The sequence below is a fragment of the Narcine bancroftii genome, chromosome 6 (genome assembly GCF_036971445.1).
Source record: "Narcine bancroftii isolate sNarBan1 chromosome 6, sNarBan1.hap1, whole genome shotgun sequence".
Lineage (NCBI taxonomy): Eukaryota > Metazoa > Chordata > Chondrichthyes > Torpediniformes > Narcinidae > Narcine > Narcine bancroftii.
The window spans coordinates 225,766,235-225,788,915 of NC_091474.1; the positions used below are offsets into that span (position 1 = coordinate 225,766,235).

Consider the following 22,681-nt stretch of genomic DNA (forward strand, 5'->3'; position numbering starts at 1 on the left):
GTGGGTTTCCTCTGGGCATTCCAGTTTTCTCCCACCCTTCAAAATGTACAGGGGTTGTAGGTTTATTGGAGTGCTTGGTGGCACAGGCTTCTGGGACACCAGGGCAAGATACCATGCTACATCTTAAAAAAATCATATTACACAATTTCCCATATGGAAAACCATGTTGACTATCCTTGCCTAGCGCTTGCCTTTCCAAATGCAGATTGATTCTGCTCCCCTTCAATAACTTTTCTTCCACTCATGTCAAGCTCACTGGCCTGTAGTTCCCTAGTTTGTCCTCGCAGCCTTTCTAAAATAAAAGCACAGCATTAGGCATCCTCTAATCTTCCAATACCTCAACCATGGTTATAGAAGATAAATGTATTTCTTCCTTTGCTTCCAACAGCATCCTTGCATATACTTATACTTAGGCTTAGTTTTACTTAGTTTTATCCACCTTTCAAGACTGCCAATTCCTTTTCTTTCTTAATGGTAATATTTGTCAGAACATTGCTGATTTTCCCAGCTTCCAAGACCATCTCCATTTGTTTGTTCTATCTCTAAACATTTTATTATGATATGTTTAAAATGTACAAAATGCTTTTTACCTAAACTTTGAATGGATCTATTTTTTTTTTTGCCAGACCATGTAACTTTGAGGCTCTGATAGCTCAGTGGTTAGAGTTCTGGACTTCTAAATCAGGGGTCACCAGTTCGTTCTTTGCTGGGGCCTCATTTCTGTGAAGGGCACTGGAAAAGTGGCAACCCTAACCCTCAATGTAGACAAAGTTAAAGAATTTCATGTATGTTACATTCTAAATGTAGTATTATGTAGCAATAATGGAATCTTTGCCTTTTTAGAATTCACAAGGTAATCAAGCATGTCATTTGCTGTGTAGAGCATTTGACTTTTGTTATGTTATGGATTAATTTTAAAGATTACCTTTCAAAAATATTATTCATAATGACCGTTATTACTAATTTTTTCAATTTTCACCAGATTTTTATTTGCTTAAATTTAGCAGCCAATTGTAGTCAGCAATGTGGTTGATCAACACCACTTCCAGTTTGGGTGAAACTCAGAAGCAGATGAGAGAAGAGAGCTATAGAGAAGGTCTCTAGTCCCCCCCCAAAATAGTGTTATGTAGAGAATAATATAAATAAGCAAACAAGACTTTTATAACAAGGATAATGCAATAATCATGGGAGACCACAATCTGCATGGAGACTGGAAAATCCAAATTGGCAGTCATGGTGTGAAGGGTGAATTCATGGAGTGTTTAATGCATTGCTTGCTAGGTCAGTATGCTGAACAAGCATACAAGGGAACAAGCTTTTTTAAATGTTGCATTGTACAATCAAATCAGGTTAATTAATAGCCTTGTAATAAAGCATTTGGGAAAGAGAGATGGTGATGTGATGCAATATTGTATTAAGAATGAATCTGATTTTATTTCTGTCTGAAGCCAGGGTCTTGAGTTTAAACATCAGCAACCACAAAGATTTGAGATGTGGATTGACTATGAAAGAATGTGAACCAACATTAAAAAGTATTGTGACAGATTATAGATATGTTTTCGGGAGATAAATTGGGGCAGGTTTTTTTTAAGTGTAGGTCACATATAAACACTTTAAAACAGATCTTAATTAAAATACTGGTGCTCTGCCCATGCTAGACGGTCTGGCTCCAAGAGCCTTTGCAAAAGTTTTGGAGAGTGCCCAAGAGACTTCACTAATGGATTGTTGTTTACAAAAGGCAACAGATGAAAGAACTCGTCGGAGCCGCAGGCTTTTTGGAGTGGAACTTGTTGTTCTAAGAGGGTCATGTGGTTTTTCTAACAGAGAGGATAAAATAGGCTTTTACTCTGATTGATTCAGTTCTGCAGTTTTACAGTCAGCAGCAGGAGCTGCTAAGCTGGAAAGCTTGTGGAAAATCCTCATTTGGAAGATGGGTTGTGAGTTCTTAATTCAGCCTGGTCAAAGCTCAAGAGGAGAGGACTGGCTGCCTAATGTTTCACTTAAAATAAGAGAAACCAAAAGGAACTCTGTGGTGACCTGAAAGAAAGAGGTTATCACTCTGGAGAACCCTGATGGGACAAGTTTCGTCGGCAAGGCACTGAAATGGCTGACAAGGAATCAGTTGTGGGTGTCCAGTGAACAACAAATCTCTCTCTGAAAACCGACAAGAACCTTCCTGAGCAGTAACCATTTACCTTTCAAACACCAAAGCCTGGTGAACTTCATAAATGTTAAATTCTGTGCACAGTGTAAGAATTGCCTGCAACCAGTGAACTTGGAGGAATGAGAAGTGAGATTGGACTGTGAATCAAATAACTTTTCTGAACTTAAACACACATTACATATGCGTACGCTTAGAATTAGAAGGGGGGGTTAAGTTAGGTTAGTTAAGTTGATAGTGATAAGATAAAGTGTGATCCTATTTTCATATTTAAAGATAATTAAAAGCAACTTTTGTTTAAGTAACCATTTGTCTTGGTGAATATCTATTGCTGCTGGGTTTTGGGGTCGTCTGGGTTCGTAACAGTATAACTGTAAGAAAGCAGTAGTTGGAATTTGTAGTTCACAATGAATGTAGTTTTTGGTCTAAGAACAAGGAACCCCAATGAGGGAGAAATATCCAGCTGTGACAGACCAAAAGAACCAGATGTACAGAATTGGAACAAAGGAAAAGGCCAGAAAAAGAGCAGTAAACCTGAAGGTTGGGGAAATTTCAGAATTCATAAAAGTGGACCAAAAAAATTAGTGAGACAGTGATAATCTAATCAAGCAGGAAACATTAGTGTAGACTGCATTAAAAAAAATCAATGCCAGTAATTTATAAACTGACAGTTAAACTTGAAATGGGCCAAAAGTGATAGCAGAATTACATTTTTCACTTGCTGAAATCTTCATCTATACTTTTTGTTCGATGTATACAGGTATCCCCCACTATCTGAAAGTAGACCATTCCTATGAAACCTTTTATAAGTCAAAATGGCATAAAGCGAAGAAGCAATTATCATTAATTTATATGGGAAAAATTTTTGAGCGTTCCCAGACCCACTGCTCTGCGCTTTCCCGACAGCACACTCTTAGTTCCCGCACTGATCTTGCTGCCCCGCACTCTTAGTCCCCACGCTGGTCCCACTGTCCCTATGCTCTCCTGGCACCCCGCTGAATGCTATTTTTGCTTTTCGCCTTTTATCGTAAAAGCAAAAATCCTCTTCAGATTTCTTTCAGTTAGCGAAAAAAGGTGCTAATGTAGGTCTTTTGTAAAAGTGAAGTGGTATAAAGCAAGCTTTTGGAAAGCGAGGGACATCTGTACAATGCATTTTTTGGCTGGCTCATACAGGAAGTTGTAGGCCAATTGGGTGTAATTGGGCGTGTGGGCCGAAAGGGCCTGTTATTGTGCTGTATGTCCAAATTTTCAATTTAACTTGTGCAGAGTACCATCAATCTGTTTGTGTCAGTGTATTCATTTAAGATAAACATTTTTTTCTTGATTTGCATCCTTGTTTTCAATTTTATTTTATACCTTTCATCATGAACTTGTAAGATATATTAACTCCTTCAATTCTTCCATTTTGAATTTTGTAGCTCTTCCATTTATGAGCCACATGAAGGGCTCTAAGCTCTGGAATTCTCTGAATCCCTCGGAACACTTTTTTTTAAGATGGTGTGTAAAACCAACCGCACCCCCCCACCCCAAAAAAAGATGCCTGAGATGGGCCATTGAATGGCATATACATTGACTCCAAAAGATTGTGTGGATTGATCTGCTGGGTGTTGGCTGGAGGTGATTGTTATCATGGAGGGTCCATTGACACAACACAACTCATGATGAAAGTGTGAAGCGAGTTTTAAATTGAAAGTGATAAAAATAGTCAAGAAAGCCAACACGGTGCTGCTGCAAGAAAATGTAATGTATATGAGAAGTTGGTTAGAGATTGGAGGAAGAAAGAAGAGACTTTAAGAAAAATACCAAAAAGGCAACGTTCATTAAGAAAAGGAATCATTCGTTGGCCAGAGTTGAAAAGACATGCAGCCGAATGGGTACGTGAACAGAGGGAAGATTGCTACATAGTCACCCAAAATAAAATAAGATCATTTGCACTGCAGTGGGCAAAGTCGCAGCCAGATCTCAGTAAAGATTTTGAGGCTACTGTAGGCTGGTGCAATCATTTCATGAACAGGAAAAAAATCTGCTATTATGACAAAAAACAAAAATTGTAAATCTTGATCATAAAATTATAAGTTTTCACCAGTTTATTATACGTAACTGGGAGAAACACAAGTTTGCATTGGCAAATATTGGAATCATGGACAGAACCCCATGAATTTCAACATGATAGGCAAAACAGTGGAATGGAAAGGTGTTAAAATTGAGCAAACCAGAAGTACAGGCCATGAAAGGACCAGGTTTACCATGGTGTTCTTGTGCATGACCAACAGGACGAAGACCCATGGTAATCTTCAAACATGAAATTAAACCTAAAATAAAATTCCTTGGTCTGTGGGTGGAAATAAAAAGTTTGAAGACCACTGCTTTAATCATCCCTCATTGACTCGTCATGTGCACGGTTTCAGAACGCTAAAGGAAATGAGCCAATGACAATGAAAGAGTTTATCCAAAACTATTATTAAACATTTATTTTAATAAGAAAAATTTTAACATTACATATGTTGAAAGAAGAGAAAACATGCAGATGTTGTTGAAAATTTTCAATAAATATTTAGTTCGGCCCTCGACTTAGTCCAAGTTTTTAATTTTGGCCCTCTGTGAATTTGAGTTTGACACCCCTGGTTTAAACAGTGAAAGTATGGATGTGCTTTCCACCATCTTTGCCTCAGACGACGATAGCGAGAGTGATTTTGAAGGGTTTTAAATGTGTTGTTTTGAATAAAAATCTCAATGAAAATCAGTTGCAATCAGATTCTTTTCTGGTTTTTCAAGGGTCAACTTATACGCTGAATCTGCTTTCCATGGGTCAATTTATACGCCAAATTGGCATGGATTGGATTTTGAGCTGAATTTAAGGTCTCAAAAGTATATCTGGTGTATAAGTTGACCCTCTTTTTTTTGAGAGAGTGATTTTTTTGGGGGTTTCACCACTCGATTTATACACCGAAATAATACACAGTAATTTTTTTGAGTTTGAGCTGCTCTCATCCAACCCATTTAAAAGAGTTCCTGACCTGTGGACAACGGAAATCACAATGTGAGTTACTTTCCATAGGATATAAATTGTCACATTAGCCCCCTCTTGAGAGTTTGATGGGAGTGAAAGATGTTCTTGGATCTCAAAATGACAAGGCCATGGAAATACTTGGACTCACTTGAAGGAGATGGTTAGCATGTGGTGCTATCCTTATGAAAATGTAACTTTGTGTTTTGCAGCCTATGCCTCAGTGTTTAGGTCTTGCTACATGTTTATCTTGCATTTTCTGAAATGTTGCAAATAGAATTGAATATTGTGTAATCATCGGCAAACACTTGTGTTGAGTAAAAAGAATGTAATTGTTGAAGCAGCTGAAGATAAATGGGTCTAAGATACTGCCCGATAGAATCCCTGCAGCAATAATCTTCTCGATTTACAGGCGAGAACCAGCTTTTAATGACGACTTATCCACAAGCATTTATCTCCCACCTAGGCCCTACGCCGCATTTAGTCAATTGCTGCTCTTGTGTGTGGTCACTCGTATCTTGTCTGGAGACAATCGTGCCGGCCAAATAAAAGGCATGAAGAAATTCTTTCATATAGGATATCCATGCTTTTGAAAGTTGAACGTTTTGTTTCAATTTAAGAAAAAATGCATTATTTTTGGTTGCATAAAGGAAGCTTTGATAACGTTGATTTTTTTCTCTTTTTCTAGCTATAGCTATGATCTTACTCACTCCCTTCAGTTCAATCTGACAGTATTAAAAATGCCGAGTGAAGGATTAAAGAGCGAAACTTTTGGGCACGGTCGACAGGACAGCTTTGATATCTTTGAGGATGAGGATGTTGCAATGCAGGCTGGAAGTGGTAAATATTAAATATTACAATAGATCTAGGTAGTTTGTTGAAGGATAATATAACAATGGAATGATGTGTATGGTTGCCTAGCTTAAATTACTTTGCAGTTTTTTAAATAATTTGAGTAAATTCTGATTGTGATGCCCTGAGACCCCACTAGATCTATTTATATTGTGCAACAGTTACACATTTATTTGAATAAAATTGCAATCTCTGTACATAGAATTGCCAGACTGTACATTTTAACATTTATAAAGCGAGTTCATTATAATCTAATGTGCCTGCCACATTGACCACCGCCAGTGGACTGATGTCGCCTCAAACCGCGCATCTTGGCGCCTCACAGTTCGGCAGGCAGCAACCTCCTTTGAAGAAGACTGCAGAGCCCACCTCACTAACAAAAGGCAAAGGAGGAAAAACCCAACACCCAACCCCAACCAACCAATTTTCCCCTGCAACCGTGTCTGCCTGTCCTGCATCGGACTTGTCAGCCACAAACAAGCCTGCAGCTGACGTGGACATTTACCCCCTCCATAAATCTTCGTCTGCGAAGCCAAGCCAAAGAAGAAAGAATACTTTGTAATTATTTGCATAAAACAAACCTAATTGTCAAGATGCACTGGGGAGCTCTGACTTGAAACTAAATACTATGAAGACATCTGGTACTGATTCTTTTGTTGCACTTCCAAACAGGTCTTGCAGATTGAAGTAGGCAAAGACATGGTAACAAAAGTCAGTTGAAAATGATATGTCCAGAAAGGTGTTTTAAGAGTTTTGTTTCTTTTTCTAATAAACAAGGTGGGAAGGAGGGCATGGCATGATGGCATAGGTTGGAGACGTGGAATTATGCCTCTCCCGACAGAATTAATTAAAATCTGAATTGAATTTTAACAACCGAATCGATGTCGCTTTGGGAATGGATGAAATGATTAAACATATGGATATACAATTTTCGTCTGTTAGCTCTGATGCTAATACACAATTTCATTATCTCAAAGGTGAAATGAATTTTATTAAATAAGAAATTTCAAAATATGCTGAGACTGGATAAGGATAAAGTCCAGAAAATTGAAGATGTGCAAGATTATTGTTTTGCAGTAGAGCAGTGTATAGGTACAGTGAATAAAATGGAAGAATCTGTTATGGCTTGGGAAGTTCAAGGGAAAGAACTTTAACAAGAAAAATTGATGTATTAGAAAATCATAGCTGCAGTAATAATGTTAAAATTGTTGGACTGCCTGAAGATTTTGAAGATCCCAACTCAATTCCAAAATTTTCAAAAATGGATTCGGGTGATCATGGGCCTTGAATATTTTCTGAATGGACTAGAATTGGATAGAGCACATGGAACTAATAGAAAGAAACCATTCCTGAGACAAGCACCACGCTCAATTCTGATTAGATGATTACATTATCAAGATAAAGAAATAATATTAAGACTGGTGGTCCAAAATGCCAGAAAACAAGAAGTCCTTTTAAGAGTGGGAAATAAGGTATTCTTTTATGCAGATCTAAGCATGTCTATTGTGAAAAGAAGAAAAGAATTCAATCCTGCAAAATCAGTTCTTTGGAATAAGGGATACAAGTTCTCTTTTCGATACCCAGCACCTCTTGAGTTTTTTTCTGGAGAAAATCCATTGTAATTTTTTTTTACTAAAGAATTTGCCAATTCTTTGCCTAATATTAGACAAGACCAAACTCAAAGCCAATCTATTCAAAAGATGAGATTGAGTCAAGCTGAGAAGACACAAGACTTATGTCAGATGTCAGAACGCCAAGAATCAATTGAAATTGATGATGATCAAGTGAACAAGGATCTTAAAGAAGCTCTTTATATTTGAATGAACAGAATAACTGAAGCTATGAATATTCTGTCCGGTGGAGGGGGGGGGGCAACTTTTTGTCTTCTCCTGTAACCTCGTGCCACTTTGTGGCAAAGGCCACTTCTCATACAATAGAGGGAAATAGTATTTTTTTCTTTTTCTTGGATTTTTTTTAAAGGGTTTGTTCTGCTTTTTCTTTTCTTTGGGGATGTCAATTATGTTTGACAATATGAAGCAGGGGTCGACTGGGACGGGCGGCGAGAGTTATTTTGTTTCTGGACTTGAAATATGGCTCTTAATAATGCATTAAATTTTGTAAGTTTTAACATGAATGGGCTTAATAACACAATTAAGAGGAAGAGAATTTTGGCTTATCCTAAAATATTGAGGGTTGATATTGTTTTTTATATATATTTAAGAGACACACTTAACTGAAAAAGAACATCAAAAATTAAAAAGAGAGTGGGTAGGTTAAGTGATAGCTTCTTCATTGCTATTTTGATTAATAAGAAATTGCCTCTTAAGATATAATCTGTAGTTATCCTGCAAGGCAATTTGTTTTAGCACAATGTCAAATTTATTCAGAGATGTGGACACTCATGAATATATATGCACCCAATACTGATGATGAAACATTTATTCAAGATTCTTTTTTGCACCTTACTGAAGCAGATGAAAATGTGTTAATTGGTGGAGATTTTAATTATTGTTAAAAAATGTCATAAAAATCAGTTACCAGAACTAAAACAGCTAAAAGAATTTTGGCTTTGATAAATAATTTGAATTTGGTGTGAGCTTTCAGGCGCCTCAGATTGAAGAGACTGCCATCCGTGTGGTACTGGATGTAAACAGCATCTTCTTTGTTGAGGTCTTTCGTGGCTTGGTTCAGCATCATGCTGAAGAAGATTGAAAAGAGGGTTGGTGCGTGAACGCAGCCTTGCTTCACGCCATTGTTTATGGAGAAGGGTTCAGAGAGCTCATTGCTGTATCTGACCCGACCTTGTTGGTTTTCGTGCAGTTGGATAACCATGTTGAGGAACTTTGGGGGGCATCCGAGGCGCTCTAGTATTTGCCAAAGCCCTTTCCTGCTCACGGAGTCAAAAGCTTTGGTGAGGTCAACAAAGGTGATGTAGAGTCCCTTGTTTTGTTCTCTGCACTTTTCTTGGAGCTGTCTGAGGGCAAAGACCATGTCAGTAGTTCCTCTGTTTGCGCGAAAGCCACACTGTGATTCTGGGAGAACATTCGCGGCGACACTAGGTATTATTCTATTTAGGAGAATCCTAGCGAAGATTTTTGCCTGCAATGGAGAGCAGCGTGATTCCCCTGTAGTTTGAGCAGTCTGATTTCTCGCCTTTGTTTTTGTACAGGGTGATGATGATGGCATCACGAAGGTCCTGAGGCAGTTTTCCTTGGTCCCAGCAAAGCTTGAAAAACTCATGCAGTTTGGCATGCAGAGTTTTGCCGCCAGCCTTCCATACCTCTTGGGGGGATTCCATCCATACCTGCTGCTTTGCCGCTTTTCAGTTGTACAATTGCCTTATATGTTTCTTCCCGGGTGAGGACCTCATCCAGCTCTAGCCTTGGGGGCTGTTGAGGGAGCTGGAGCAGGGCGGAATCTTGGACTGAGCGGTTGGCACTGAAAAGAGATTGGAAGTGTTCTGACCATCGGTTGAGGATGGAGATCTTGTCGCTGAGGAGGACTTTGCCGTCTGAGCTGCGCAGCAGGCTTTGGACTTGGGGAGAGGAAACTTCCAGGCAAACCTCAAAGCAAAGCTCGAGAATGCAATCCGCCTCACGGACTTGTCCCCTGAAACCTTCTGGGAACAGCTGAAGACTACCATACTGCAATCCACTGAAGAGGTACTGGGCTTCTCCTCCAGGAAAAACAAGGACTGGTTCGACGAAAACAGCCAGGAAATCCAGGAGCTGCTGGCAAAGAAGCGAGCTGCCCACCAGGCTCACCTTACAAAGCCGTCTTGGCCAGAGAAGAAACAAGCCTTCCATCGCGCATGAAGCCATCTTCAGCGCAAACTCCGGGAGATCCAAAATGAGTGGTGGACTAGCCTCGCCAAACGAACCCAGCTCAGCACGGACATTGGCGACTTCAGGGGTTTTTACGAGGCTCTAAAGGCTGTGTACGACCCCTCATTTGAATTTGGAAGATATTTGGTGATTACTAAATCCAAAAGAAAAAGATTATTCCTTTTGTTCTTCTAGGCATGATCATTATTAAAGAATAGATATGTTTTTAATGTCCTCTCAGTTACAAGGATGCACATGTACATTTTACACATGCAGAATATAAGGCTAGGATTTTATCAGACCATTCACCTCTTTTGATTTCATGTACAGTTTTTGAAAATGAAAACTTGTTTTATAGATGGAGATTTAATTCTTCATTGCTAAGAAATGTTGATTTTTGTAATTATATAAGAATACAAATTCAGGAATATTTGGATATTAATTCCAACTCAGTAGATAATAAATTTATTTAATGGGATGCTTTGAAAGCTTATTTAAAAGGTCAAATAATAAGTAATTCAGTTAAAATTAAAAAGGACCATCTTAAAGAATTAGATAAATTGGAAAAAAGAAATAGAAAATTTAGAAATTTTTTTTGCAGGGGAACATATCTGAAGAAAAGAGAAATTTAATAAGGAAGAAATTATAACTCGATGCAAACTTGTAGAACAGAAAAATTATTTGAGAAAACTAGACAAAAGTATTATGAATTGGGGGAAAAGGTACATAAGGTTTTGGCTTGGTAATTGAAGACTGAACAAACTTCAAAGACAATGCAATTAAAAGGAATTAAAAAAAAATTTTTAACCCTCAAGAAATAAATGATTATTTTTTTGAATATTTTATAATTTTTAAATCATAAACATCAATTCTAATATATTCATAGAGAAAGTATATAATTAAATAAACCCCTCAACCTCCCTCTCCCTCCCAACTAACACCCACCCTCCTCCTCCCCCTGCTGCCCACTAAGAAAGAAGAAAAGAGACCATCATTTTTTTAAAAAATCATCTATTTAGCTGTGAAAACAGACACCACACCAGAATGGATTGAGAGATTAAATCTTCAAACCAAGAATTTTTAGGTATGGGCTCCATACTTTTACAAAAAAATGATATTTATCCCTCAACTTATGTGTTATCTTTTCAAGAGGAATTCCTTTAAAGATTTTAATTCTAACTTGCATACATCTCAGTCCGATAATGAAAAAGGTAAGATTCCTGACATTTTATCTGAAATTAATCTTCTTTAAATTGTCAAGATCAGAAAGATTTAGATTCCCCATTTATGGTTAGAGAAATTATTAATTCTTTACAAAGTGGTAAGTCTCTGAGGGAGGATGTCTTTCTGCCAGAATTTTAAATAAAATTTAAAGATTTGCCAATACCTCCTTTTATGGAGGTGTTGAAATAGGCAATGGAAATCCATTCTTTTTCAGAATCTTTTTCAGATGCAGTTATAACTTTTAAACCTAAGAAAGATAGATATTTATTAAAAACTGAATCTTGTAGACAAATATTGCTAGATTAATTAGTTTAATACATGTGTCTCAAAATAAGTCGGAATTGGCGATAGTTTTAGATGCTGAGAAGCCTTTTGATAGATTAGAATGGAATTATCTATTTAAAGTGTTATATAAAATTATGTTTTGATCAATATTTGTTAATTGGGTTAAAATTTTATATAAAGACCCTTCTGTTAAGATTGTAACTAATGGGCAAATTTGTTCAGCTTTTTCATTGACTAGATCAAGTAGACAAGGATGTCTCTTATCTCCAGCTTTATTTGTTTTAGCAATTGAAACTTTAACAGAATTAATAAGACAAGGTACTAATATTAAGGCAATAAAAGTGAGTAGAGAGGAACATAACATTAATTTATTTGCTGATAATGTTTTGGTTAATATAACAGATACTATAAATTCACATTTTTTTTGGTGTGCGAGATTGAAAGAATATGGTGAAATATCAAATTATAAAATCAATTGGGACAAAAGTGAAATTATGCCCTTGGTTAAAGGGGATTATACCCAATGTAAACAATTTGCTAGAGTTTAGATGGTCAGATAATGGAAGTAAATATTTAGGGATCAAAACTGATAAAGATTTGTAAAAATTGAATTATTTGCCATTCCTTAATAAAATTAAGGATGATTTGAATAGATGGAATGATTTATCTTTAACCTTAATGGGTAGAGTAAATTGTATTAAAAAGAATATTTTTCCAAAGGTTCATATCTTTTTCAGTCTATTCCTTATAACATATATAAAAAATTCTTTATTTGAATTCAAGTATTAGGAAGTTTTTTTTTATGGAAAGGAGAGATGGCTAGAGTTTGCTTAGAAAAATTAACCTGGAAGTTTGAATTAGGAGGTTTACAGCTTTCGCATTTCAATAATTATTATAAATCAGCCCAACTGAAGTTTATTAATGGGATGTTTGATTTAGAGAAATCTTTAACTTGGATTAAAATATATAAAGTAAAATAAGTGAAGAATATATACAGGATTTTATTTATAAATGGAATTCAAAATTGTTAACAGGAATTAGAGATACACCTATTTTGAAACATTTGATTAAATTATAGAACAAAATAGATTGTGATAGGTGGAAAAGGTTTAATTTCATGAAAAATGCTTTTATATCAAAATAGACCTTTTTATGAAAAATCAGTTTTTGATGATTTGGAATCAAACGGGGATCAAAAGAAATAAATAGAAGACTGCTTTGAAGATGGTAAATTTATTTATTTTCAACGAATGAAGGAAAAGTTTAATGTCCCGAATACTTTTTTTTTGTTATTATCAAGTTAAAGCCTTCTTGGCTGATAAATTGGGTCAAAATTTGAGATTGCCTAGACAGAATGAATTAAAATTATTAATAAGAAAGGATGATGTGAATAAATTTATAAATTACTTCAAAGAAAATCTCCTAAATTAGAGATTCATAAATCAAGATTAAGATGGGAGGTTGATTTAGATAGACAGATGAGAAGAATTGGATGCAGTTATGTAAAGAAAGAATACAAAAATTATTAATGTAAGATTTAGATTGGTTCAGTATAATTTTTTATATCAATTATACTTAACTCCCCAAAATTCTAAATAAATTCGGCATTATCAGATTTATGTTTGAGATGTGGACAAGAAGTCGGCTCATTTTTTTCATTTGACCTGGCAGTATCCCAAAGTAAAACCTTTTTGGATAGAGGTGAAAGTATTTTTGGAGAAAATTATTTTTGTTAGGTAATGTTAAAATGATTAGTCTTAAATTAAGATTGAATTTTTACGATTAGCTTCAGCTATTTCTAGAAAGTGCTTAGCCATTACTTGGAAATCAGATATAGATTTATGAATGCAGAGGTGGCATGCTGAATTACATTCTTGTATTTCATTTGAAAAAATAACTTACAACTTGCATAATAAATATAATTTCTTTTTGAAAATATGGAGCCCATACAGCTCATACTGGTTTGAAAGTTTGAGGGGCTCTCAACAGCTCATTCCAGTGGTAACTCTCAGCTCTATTGCTATTTGAATCAAGGTTATATTTTTGTTTTTTGACATTCTCCTTTTTTTCTTTTTTCTCTTTTTATGTTAGGGGTCAATGGGTGGTTGGGGAGGGAGGCAGGGATGGAGAAAGGGAAAAGGGAATACGTACATGCACGTGCACACACACGTATTGCTTTTTAATTTATGATTTAATAATTGTAGCTATGGTTTTAAAATTTAAAAATAAAATATTTTTTTTTAAAAACAAAGCACCCATTGCTTTGAGTTATTCCAATTGTTTTGTGTCAGAAGTTAAAACAATCTATTAATTATTCTGGAAAAAGCAGTTTACTGATCTTATTTTTCCTCCCTGTGCTATATTTGATCACTTAAGTCTCTATTTACTTGCATAGCTTTGCAACAAATATTCACCATGAACTCATGACTTTCATGGTATCTTGATTATGCTTCCTTCCATCTTTCTTACTGTAAAGATTTTGTTGTATTTTCCTGGTTTCTTCATCATTTGTATTTTTACTGGCGGTTCCTCCTTCTGAATCAATGCTTTTGAATTTTTTTTTTCCTTTGTTCCTTATTTCCCTTGCCCCTGCCATCCCACCAGTGTTGTGTTTAACAAATCATAATTTCAATTCTTCAACCAAATGCAACACTAGATGCACCATTCCCCCACCCCCCTCCTCCCCCCTAGCTTCCTTACCTTTCAATATTTTAGATGAATTATTTCCTATCCAAATCCCTGGTTTACTCTGCCATCTCCATTAAGCAATCCATTTTTCATGGTGTAGTCTCTTGCACCTCCAGAAGATTTAACACCAGTCCTTTTGGTTCCTCCCTTCCCAAAGCATTTCTTCAGGTGAAGCAGCAATTTAATTGCACTTCTTGTGTAGCAAACTGCACGCAACCAAATGCAGTCTGGGTGACTGCTTTGTCAAACAAATTGGTTCAATCCTCAAAAGACTTTAATTCTTCCTCCCACTTCCATTTGGATCTCTCATTTTGGTCTCCTACCCAATGTGTAGGCATGAGGAATAGTACCTCATCTGCAAAAACCATTGGAACTCTCCGGACTCAACACTTTCATTTTCAGGTAACCAACCTTTCCTGTTTGTGTCAGGAACTGGCCCTATCTGATGAATGTTTGTTGCTGTTCTGGCATATGAAAGTAAATATTAAATCTCCCTTAAAACTGAAGTATTGTTTAAAATATTTTGGATAGGTTAAAATGCTGCTCGGGGGCAATGTGTTTTCCTGGTAATTGTAATAGGTATTGTTGGGATTGGATCTCTTTTTTTCCAACAAAAAAATTATTCAATGATCTTGAAGATAAAGTAGACAAATGCTGGAATCTGAACAAAAACAATGATGGATGTTGGTGTTTGGGTTGAGACCCTACATCAGGATTGAGGGAAGATAAAAAAATCACCATTATATGAGCAATATAATCGAGGTGGACAGAGATGGAACCAGGTGAGGGATAAGTGGAACAGAGGCTGGTAGGTGATGTGGAACTGATTTGGGGGGGGGGGGGGGGGGAATGATGAGCAGATGGAGCCTCATAAGAGGAGGGAAATTGTAACACATCCACTCACTCATGGGAATCACAGAGCCAAACCTGCTCAATTTGGAGAAGGAGCAATCAGGATGCCTTAAGTGCCTGGAATTGATTCTTCATGGACACTTTAATTATATATTGTAACAGGGATGTCCAAGACCCATTCACCTACTCCCAAAGCAAAATACTAGTTCTATTGTTGATGTTCTAGATCAGGGATGTCAAACTCAAAATCACGGAGGGCCAAAATTAAAAACTTGAACTAAGTCGAGGGCCGAATTAAATATTTATTGAATATTTTCAACAACATCTGCATGTTTTCTCTTCTTTCAACATATGTAATGTTAAACTTTTTCTTATTAAAATAAATGTTTAACAATAGTTTTGGATAAACTCTTTCCAGAAGCATTAACAAATGAGAAAAAAATATTCAATAAATAATATTTCTCTATAGAGGATTTGTCAAATGTTGCTAGTGTGCTGTTGAATAGTAAAATCTGAGGGCTATTGAAAATGTGGGAGAATAACATGATTCCTGAAATGATCAAATGGGTGACTGATTGTGGGCATGAACTCGAGCAGGGTTATTTGCCATGCCCTTTTTCCATTGGTACAGATATCCTTTGATTTACACACTTTTCAAGTTTTATGCCTAATGAGCTTGTTTCCATTTTTAACCAGGAATATATTTATCACTGTGACATGAAACTATTGGAAGATCGTTTTATCCTGAGATTAAAGTTCATAATACTTACTCAGTCCTGTGTGTGGGAGGGCGGGGTTTGCGGGTGATCGGGTTGGACAACGACAGTGCGGGGGCATCGGCTCTCGCTGCAGGGCGGCATCTCGGCAGATCAGCGGCCCCGTCACCGTGAGTCGCGGGTCGGCTTGCGGCAGGGAGGGGGAGTGGGCAACGGTCCTGGCGAGGTCAGGCCCGAGGCCTCCGGTTCCGGGCGCTGGGAAGCGGCCTTGGCTTCCCCTGACACCGGCCAGGCCCCAAAACCAGAGTCCACGGTGAGACCCTGCAACGTAAACAGAGGAGGTGGGGGTGATTAGCGGGCTGACGCCAATGCATTCTGGGATTTATAGTATTAGCTGTGCATGTGCTATACTGGCGCGGCGGACAGCGGGCCACCTCTAATACATTTTTGAAATGATCTTGTGGGCCAAATATAATTATATCGCGGGCCAAATTTGGCCCGCGGGCCATAGTTTGACATGTGTGTTCTAGATGCTTTTGACTGATATTGCAGGGTTGTAATGAAAAAAATTTTAATGTACCATATGCTTATTTTGGACTGTAATTTCTTTAAATTTTCAGAACCTAGTCATTATGGCATCCGGAATGAACCTTACCCCAAATATACTTGGAATGGTAACATGTTGGAAAAAGTCAAATCAGCTGTTCATCCTAATTGGTTGTTGTATATTATCCATGGATTCTGTGGTCAATCAAATATCCTTTTTAAATATATTTGAAAAATGTAAATGTGATCTGTTCTGTGTATGTGTAGATATAAATTTTCCTTCAGTTGTAGGCATTTTTTATAGAATGGATTTCTATCTCCTGTTTATTTAGTAGTATAAATAGAATTTAAAAAGAGAGGATGTAGATGTTGTGCGTGAGCACATCAAAAAGAACTGAGACAGCAGGCTGTGAGCTTGTTTAGCACAAATGATTTACTTTTTGAAGTTCGTGCTGCAAACTTTGCCATCCTGAGCCTGAAATTGTGTCATGCTGACTTAAGTATGTGCGCACTCTTCCAGTCTGCACCAGAAGAGAAGGACCCATGACTCCATCTTTGCCGCGGCTGCCCTGCTGACCAGGCCAATTTGCCACTACAATTATGTGCGCCACACACCCCCAGCCCACCCCGAACCGGCACTGGTGGTCTCACGATGTGTTGTGGGTGAGATCTGCTGCTTCAGTGGCTGACCTATATGTCATGGCGGGTGGGGGGGAGGGGACCTTTACCGGTTCTGACAAATCCAGGTGGGCTGGTTTAAGGCAGTCCATTGTGAAAATCTCCTCTTTGCCGCCAATGTCAAGAGTGAAGGTGGATGCATTTGTTTGGAGCACCTTGTAGGGTCCCTCATAGGGATGCTGGAGGGCTGTCCAATGACTGCCCCTTTGAACGAACACATAGTCGCAGGAGTTTAAGTCTGCGGGGTAATTGGAGGGTGGTTGACAGTGTTGCTATGCAGGAATGATCGCAATTTATCTCTGTCTTTCTGATACTATGGTGGTGTCAGGGGAGGAATTGGCCTGGGACTGCAAGGGTCTTGGCACAGACTCACTTTGCTGAGGAGGCTTTGAGGTCATCCTTAGGAGCTGTGTGTATACCGAAGAGGACCCACAGTAATTCATCCACCCAGTTTGGCCTCTCGAGCCGTGTCATTAGGGCTGACTTAAGGTGGTGATGAAAATGCTTGACTAGTCCATTGGACTGAGGGTGGTAGGCAGTGGTGCAGTGTAGTTGAATGCCCAGGAGTTTGGACAGCTCATTCCACAGGATGGAGGTGAATTGGTCTCCTTGGTCGATGGTTATCTGCATTGGGACTCCAAAATGGGAGACCCAGGCAGAGAGGAAAACCCTGGCACAAGAGTTGGTAGTGGCATCTGGGATGGGGACAGCCTCTGGCCATCGAATGAACCTGTCCACCATTGTGAGCTGGTAGTGTAACCCTTGGGAGACTGGCATGGGACCATCTATGTCGAGGACATGCTGGAACTTGCAAGTCGGAGTGCAAAACTGTTGCAGGTGGGACTTGGTATGCTGCTGGATCTTCGCAGTCTGGTGGTTCATGCAGGTTTTTGCCCACTCTAACCTGCTTGTGCAGCCCATGCCAGACGAACCGGGAGGATATCATCCGCACTGTTGTTCGGATGCAGGGATGGGACAGGCCTTGTATCATGTCAAAAACTGTTCATCACCATTGGGCAGGAGCGAGCGATCGGGATTGGCCCGTGGAGATGTTGCAGAGAATAGTTATGCCATTGGTGTCCAGTGGGAGGTCCTGGGGCTGCAGACTCATGATCGTCATCCTGAAACTGGGTCTTGGGATTGTTCTATTGGTCTCAAGCCAGGTCGTGGTAGCTGATGCTTTGCCATAAGGCATGAACTGTTGGGCTGGAGAATGTGTCAGCAACATCATTTTTTTTTGCCCAAGAGGTGGCGGATGGAGGTGGTGAATTCAGAAATGCAAGATAAGTGTCACTGCTGGTGGGCGGACCACGGGTTGGAAGATTTGGAGAATGCAAACGACAATGGCTTGTGGTCCAGGTAAACAGTGAAAGGTCACCCCTCCAAAAAGTAGTGAAAATGGTGGATGGCGAGGTAGAGGGCTAGCAGCTCTCTGTTGAACATGCTGTACTTCAATTCAGGCGCTTGCAGGTGGTGGCTAAAAATAGCATGGGGCCTCCAGGTGTTGTCCACGAACTTTTCCAGGACACCGCCTACCACTGTGTTGGACACATCGACTGTGAGGGCTGTGAGCATGACCATCCGTGGGTGGACCAGCATCGATGTATTAGCCAGGGCCTCTTTGGCTTTTTCAAAAATGGCCTGTGCCTTGTCTGTCCACTTGAGTTCCTTCGTGGAGCCTGACATTAAAGTGAAAATTCTGGAAGGTGCGGAGATGAACCTGTTGTAAAAATTCACCATGCCCACGAATTCTTGCAGTCCCTTCAGAGTCATCGGCCTGATGAACTGCCATATAGCCTTCACCTTGTCGGATAAAGGAGTGACGCCATCTTTGGTAATTCTATGGCCCAAGAAGTCTATTTCTTCGGGGCTGAACTGGCACTTCGCTGGGTTAATGGAGGGGCTGAACTCAGCAAGTTGGTCAAAAAGTTGGCGAAGATGTGAGATGTGCTCCTCAGAAGTATTGCTCACTACCAGGATATTGTTTAGGTAGATGAAAAAGAAAGGCAAGTCTCTGCCGAATGTGTCCATTAGGCACTGGTATGTCGGGGCTGCGTTTTTTCAGGCCAAATGGCATGCGATGAAACTCAAAAAGACCAAAAGGGGAGATGATAGCAGTCTTCTGGACATCGTCCGGGTGAACAAGATCGTGAACAAGATCTGGTGGTATTCCTGGATCAGGTTGACCTTAGAGAAAAGATGTGCTCCATAGAGGTTTGCCATGAAATCCTGGATGGGGAATCGGGTAGTGGTCTAGCGTCATCACATTATTAAGGTGTCTGTGGTCTCCAGCTCCCATTGGACTTGGGCACCAAATGGAGAAGGGAGGCCCATGGGCTGTCGGAATGTGGACGATACCAAGTTCTTCCATATGCATAAATTCTTTCTCAGCGAAGTTGAGTTTGTCAGGGGCCAGATGACTGGCTCGAGAATGTACTGCTGGACCTGTTATTGCAATGTGGTGCTTCGGCATGACGATGTGAACTGGGGGCGCACAGGAACACACAGGAATACACCTCTTGCCAAAAGTTTTAATAGCTGTGTTGTTGGCTGCGCACAGGGTGGGGCTGTGAGGTCTCATGCAACGTAGGGGGAATGACGCTTATCTCTGCTTCCATATCCACAAGAAACCTGCAGCCCGAGATCCTGTACCAGATGTGGAGTAGGCTGTTTGGTTGGCCAGCCACCGTGCCCATTAACAGCAGCTGACCCTGTCATTTCCTGGAAACGATCATGGCTGGCGGTACCTGAGTGCTCCTTCACCCCATCGCTGATGGTAGAAGCACCATTTTGGCTCAGACCTTTCAGTTCTTGGGGAGGGGGTCCTATTTGCATGTTGGATGGTCTGCGTAGCTTTAATCCAATTAATATATATTTTTTGGTAGGTTGAACCTCTGTAATACTTTGAATAAATAATTCCATTCTACCCTGTCAAAGGCTTTTTCTGTGTCTAAAGCAACAGCCACAGTTGGTATCTTATTTCCTTGAACTGCATTAATTAAATTAATGAACATTATTTGCTGTTCGTATTTTCTTAATAAATCCAATTTGATCTTGTTTAACTATTTTTGGTACACAGTCGGTCAATCTGTTTGCTTATAATTTTGCTATTATCTTATAATCTGAATTAAGTAGAGATATTGGTCTATATCATGCTGGTGTTAGTGGATCCTTCCCCGTCTTTGGTATTACTGTAATTATTGCTGTCTTAGATGAATCTGGTAAGTTTTGTGTTTCTTCTATCTGGTTCATTACTTCCAGGAGAGGAGGAATTAATTAAATGTTTTATAGAATTCTATTGGGAATCCATCCTCTGCAGGCGTTTTATTTTTCGGCAGCTTTTTTAATATACCTTCTATTTCAAATGGTTTTATCAGCTTTTTTGCTTCTCTTCTTGCAATTTTGGCAGTTCAATTTTAGTTAAAAACTCTTCTATTTTGTCTTCTTTCCCCTCATTCTCAGTTTGGTATAATTGTTCATAAAATTTCTTAAAGTTCTCATTAATCTCCATTGGATTATATATAATTCGTTTGTCCTTTTTCCTTGATGCCAATACAGTTCTTTAGCTTGTTGCCAGGCGAGTATTTTGTGCATTTTTTTCTCCTAGCTCATAATACTTTTGCTTTATTTTCATTATGTTCTCCACCTTATACGTTTGTAATGTTTCGTATTTTATTTTTTTGTCCCCCAATTCTCTTCTTTTTGTTATATCTTCCCTTGTTGCTAGTTCTTTTTCTGTACTTACTATCTCCCTTTCCAACTGCTTTATTTCCCGATTGTAGTCCTTTTTCATCTTAGTTACATAACTTATTATCTGCCCTCTAATGAAGGCTTTCATTGCATCCCATAATATAAATTTGTCTTTCACTGATTCCGTATTTATTTCAAAGTACATTTTAATTTGGTGTGTTTAATCTCCATCTATATGTTCTTGGTGGGATGTCCTCCAGTTCTATTGCTAATAACAGGGGTGAGTGATCAGATAGCAACCTAGCTTTATATTCAGTTTTCCTAACTCTTCCTTGAATATAGGCTGACAACAAAAACATATCAATCCTTGAGTATGTTTTATGCCTACTCGAATAATATGAATATTCCTTCTCTCTTGGTTGCTGCCTCCTCCATATATCCATGTTTCATTTCTTGTATTGATTTAACCATAAATTTGGCCACTTTATTCTTTTTGCTAGTCTTTTGTCCAGTTTTATCCAACTTTGGGTCCAAATTAAAGTTAAAATCCCCTCCTATCAATATATTCCCCTGCGCATCTACAATCTTCAAAAAAATATCTTGCATAAACTTTTGATCCTCTTCATTAGGTGCATATATATTGATCAAATTCAAGAATTCTGAATATGTCTTGACACTTTATCATTACATACCACCCTTCTGGATCTATTATTTCTTCCTCTGTTTTGATTTCGTACATTTTTATTGATTAATATAGCTACACCTTTTGCTTTTGAAGTATATGATGCTGCCGCTCCGTGCCCTACCCAGTCTCTCCTTAATTTATTATGTTCCACTTCAGTTAGATGCATTTCCTGCACAAATGCTATGTCAATTTTTTTAATTTTTTTCAGGAAATTTAATAGCCTTTTTTGTTTAATTTGGTTATGTATTCCATTAAAATTTATAGTCATATAGTTCAACATGGCCATCTCATATTCTGTTTACACCTCATTTCTGCTTCCTCACCACCACCTTCCCCTTTTACCCATTTTCATCTCTCAGTTTTCCCTTTTTGAACTCAATGTATGACAACACTTCTAAAACATAAAATACTTCAACAACTCCCACATCTAAAATTCCCTTAACCCCAAGTGTTTCCCCCCCCTGAGTTGCCCTTTGCCCCTTGCCGGGCAACCACAACTCCCCTCTCCATTTGTCTATTTTATCTCTATTGATGCTTCTCTCACTGGCCCAACTAGACTCATGTTCTTTATTTCTCTGTTCCATGGAAAGAAGAATCATTGACTCGGGGAAAATGATTTCTCCCTCTGGGCACCCATGTCTTTCCCTTAACACACTATTCAAGTTGCAGAAGGGGAGAGAAAAATATAAAGGTTCACTCATCCTTCTCAGTGTACAATAACTTGAGTGCAAAGCCTGCAGGAATGAGAGTTTTGTTATACCACTGTAACTTCTGATATATAACCTACACATTTGCCCATGATAAGAGTTTACAGAATATTGACACAACATTTTGCAATGGAAAATACTGACACAGTAAAGTTCAAAAATCTTACTTGTTTGGTTAAGTTGACACCATTTGCAAGACTTGTTGGTAATATAAAATGTGAAAGGACTTTGTTTTTTTTTAACCTTAACTTCACACAGAAATGCTAATCTATGGACGGCCAGTTTATGTTACTTTGATAGCCAGAAGATCTTGTAAATTTGCTGGGACTCGTTTCCTGAAAAGAGGCGCAAATTGTGAGGTACAGTATTTACAGAAAAGCTGTCAAAATTATGTGATAAAATTTGTGTACTATAAATCAAAATTTCAGACTTGAGAACGTGCAGCATTACAATTATTATGTTTTTCACTTTTCCAGGGAGATGTGGCCAATGAAGTAGAGACTGAGCAGATTATCCACGATGCTTCTGTGATGTCTTTTACTGCTGGAAGTTATTCATCTTATGTACAGGTTCGAGGTTCTGTTCCACTCTATTGGTCTCAAGACATTTCAACTATGATGCCCAAGCCGCCAATTACACGTAGGTGTTGAGGTTATTGATAAATACCCATATGATTTTTTTTGTTCTCTGTGAATATCAACAAATTTTGCATTTGTTGCTCATCTACAGTTTGATTGTATAATTCCATGTTCAGCCCATTGAGTCT

General features: G+C 38.5%; 1 protein-coding gene across 8 annotated transcripts in view; it reads left to right on the forward strand.

Moving 5' to 3' along the window:
• Nucleotides 1–22,681, forward strand: part of fig4a (FIG4 phosphoinositide 5-phosphatase a) — a 161,955-nt gene that overhangs the window by 33,380 nt on the left and 105,894 nt on the right. For all 8 annotated transcript variants that reach the window (XM_069887570.1, XM_069887572.1, XM_069887569.1 and 5 more), the window contains 4 exons: nucleotides 5,857–6,008; nucleotides 16,230–16,364; nucleotides 22,174–22,274; nucleotides 22,392–22,554. In XM_069887570.1, the coding sequence (XP_069743671.1) occupies nucleotides 5,857–6,008; nucleotides 16,230–16,364; nucleotides 22,174–22,274; nucleotides 22,392–22,554 (551 nt within the window). The remainder of the gene's footprint in view (nucleotides 1–5,856; nucleotides 6,009–16,229; nucleotides 16,365–22,173; nucleotides 22,275–22,391; nucleotides 22,555–22,681) is intronic.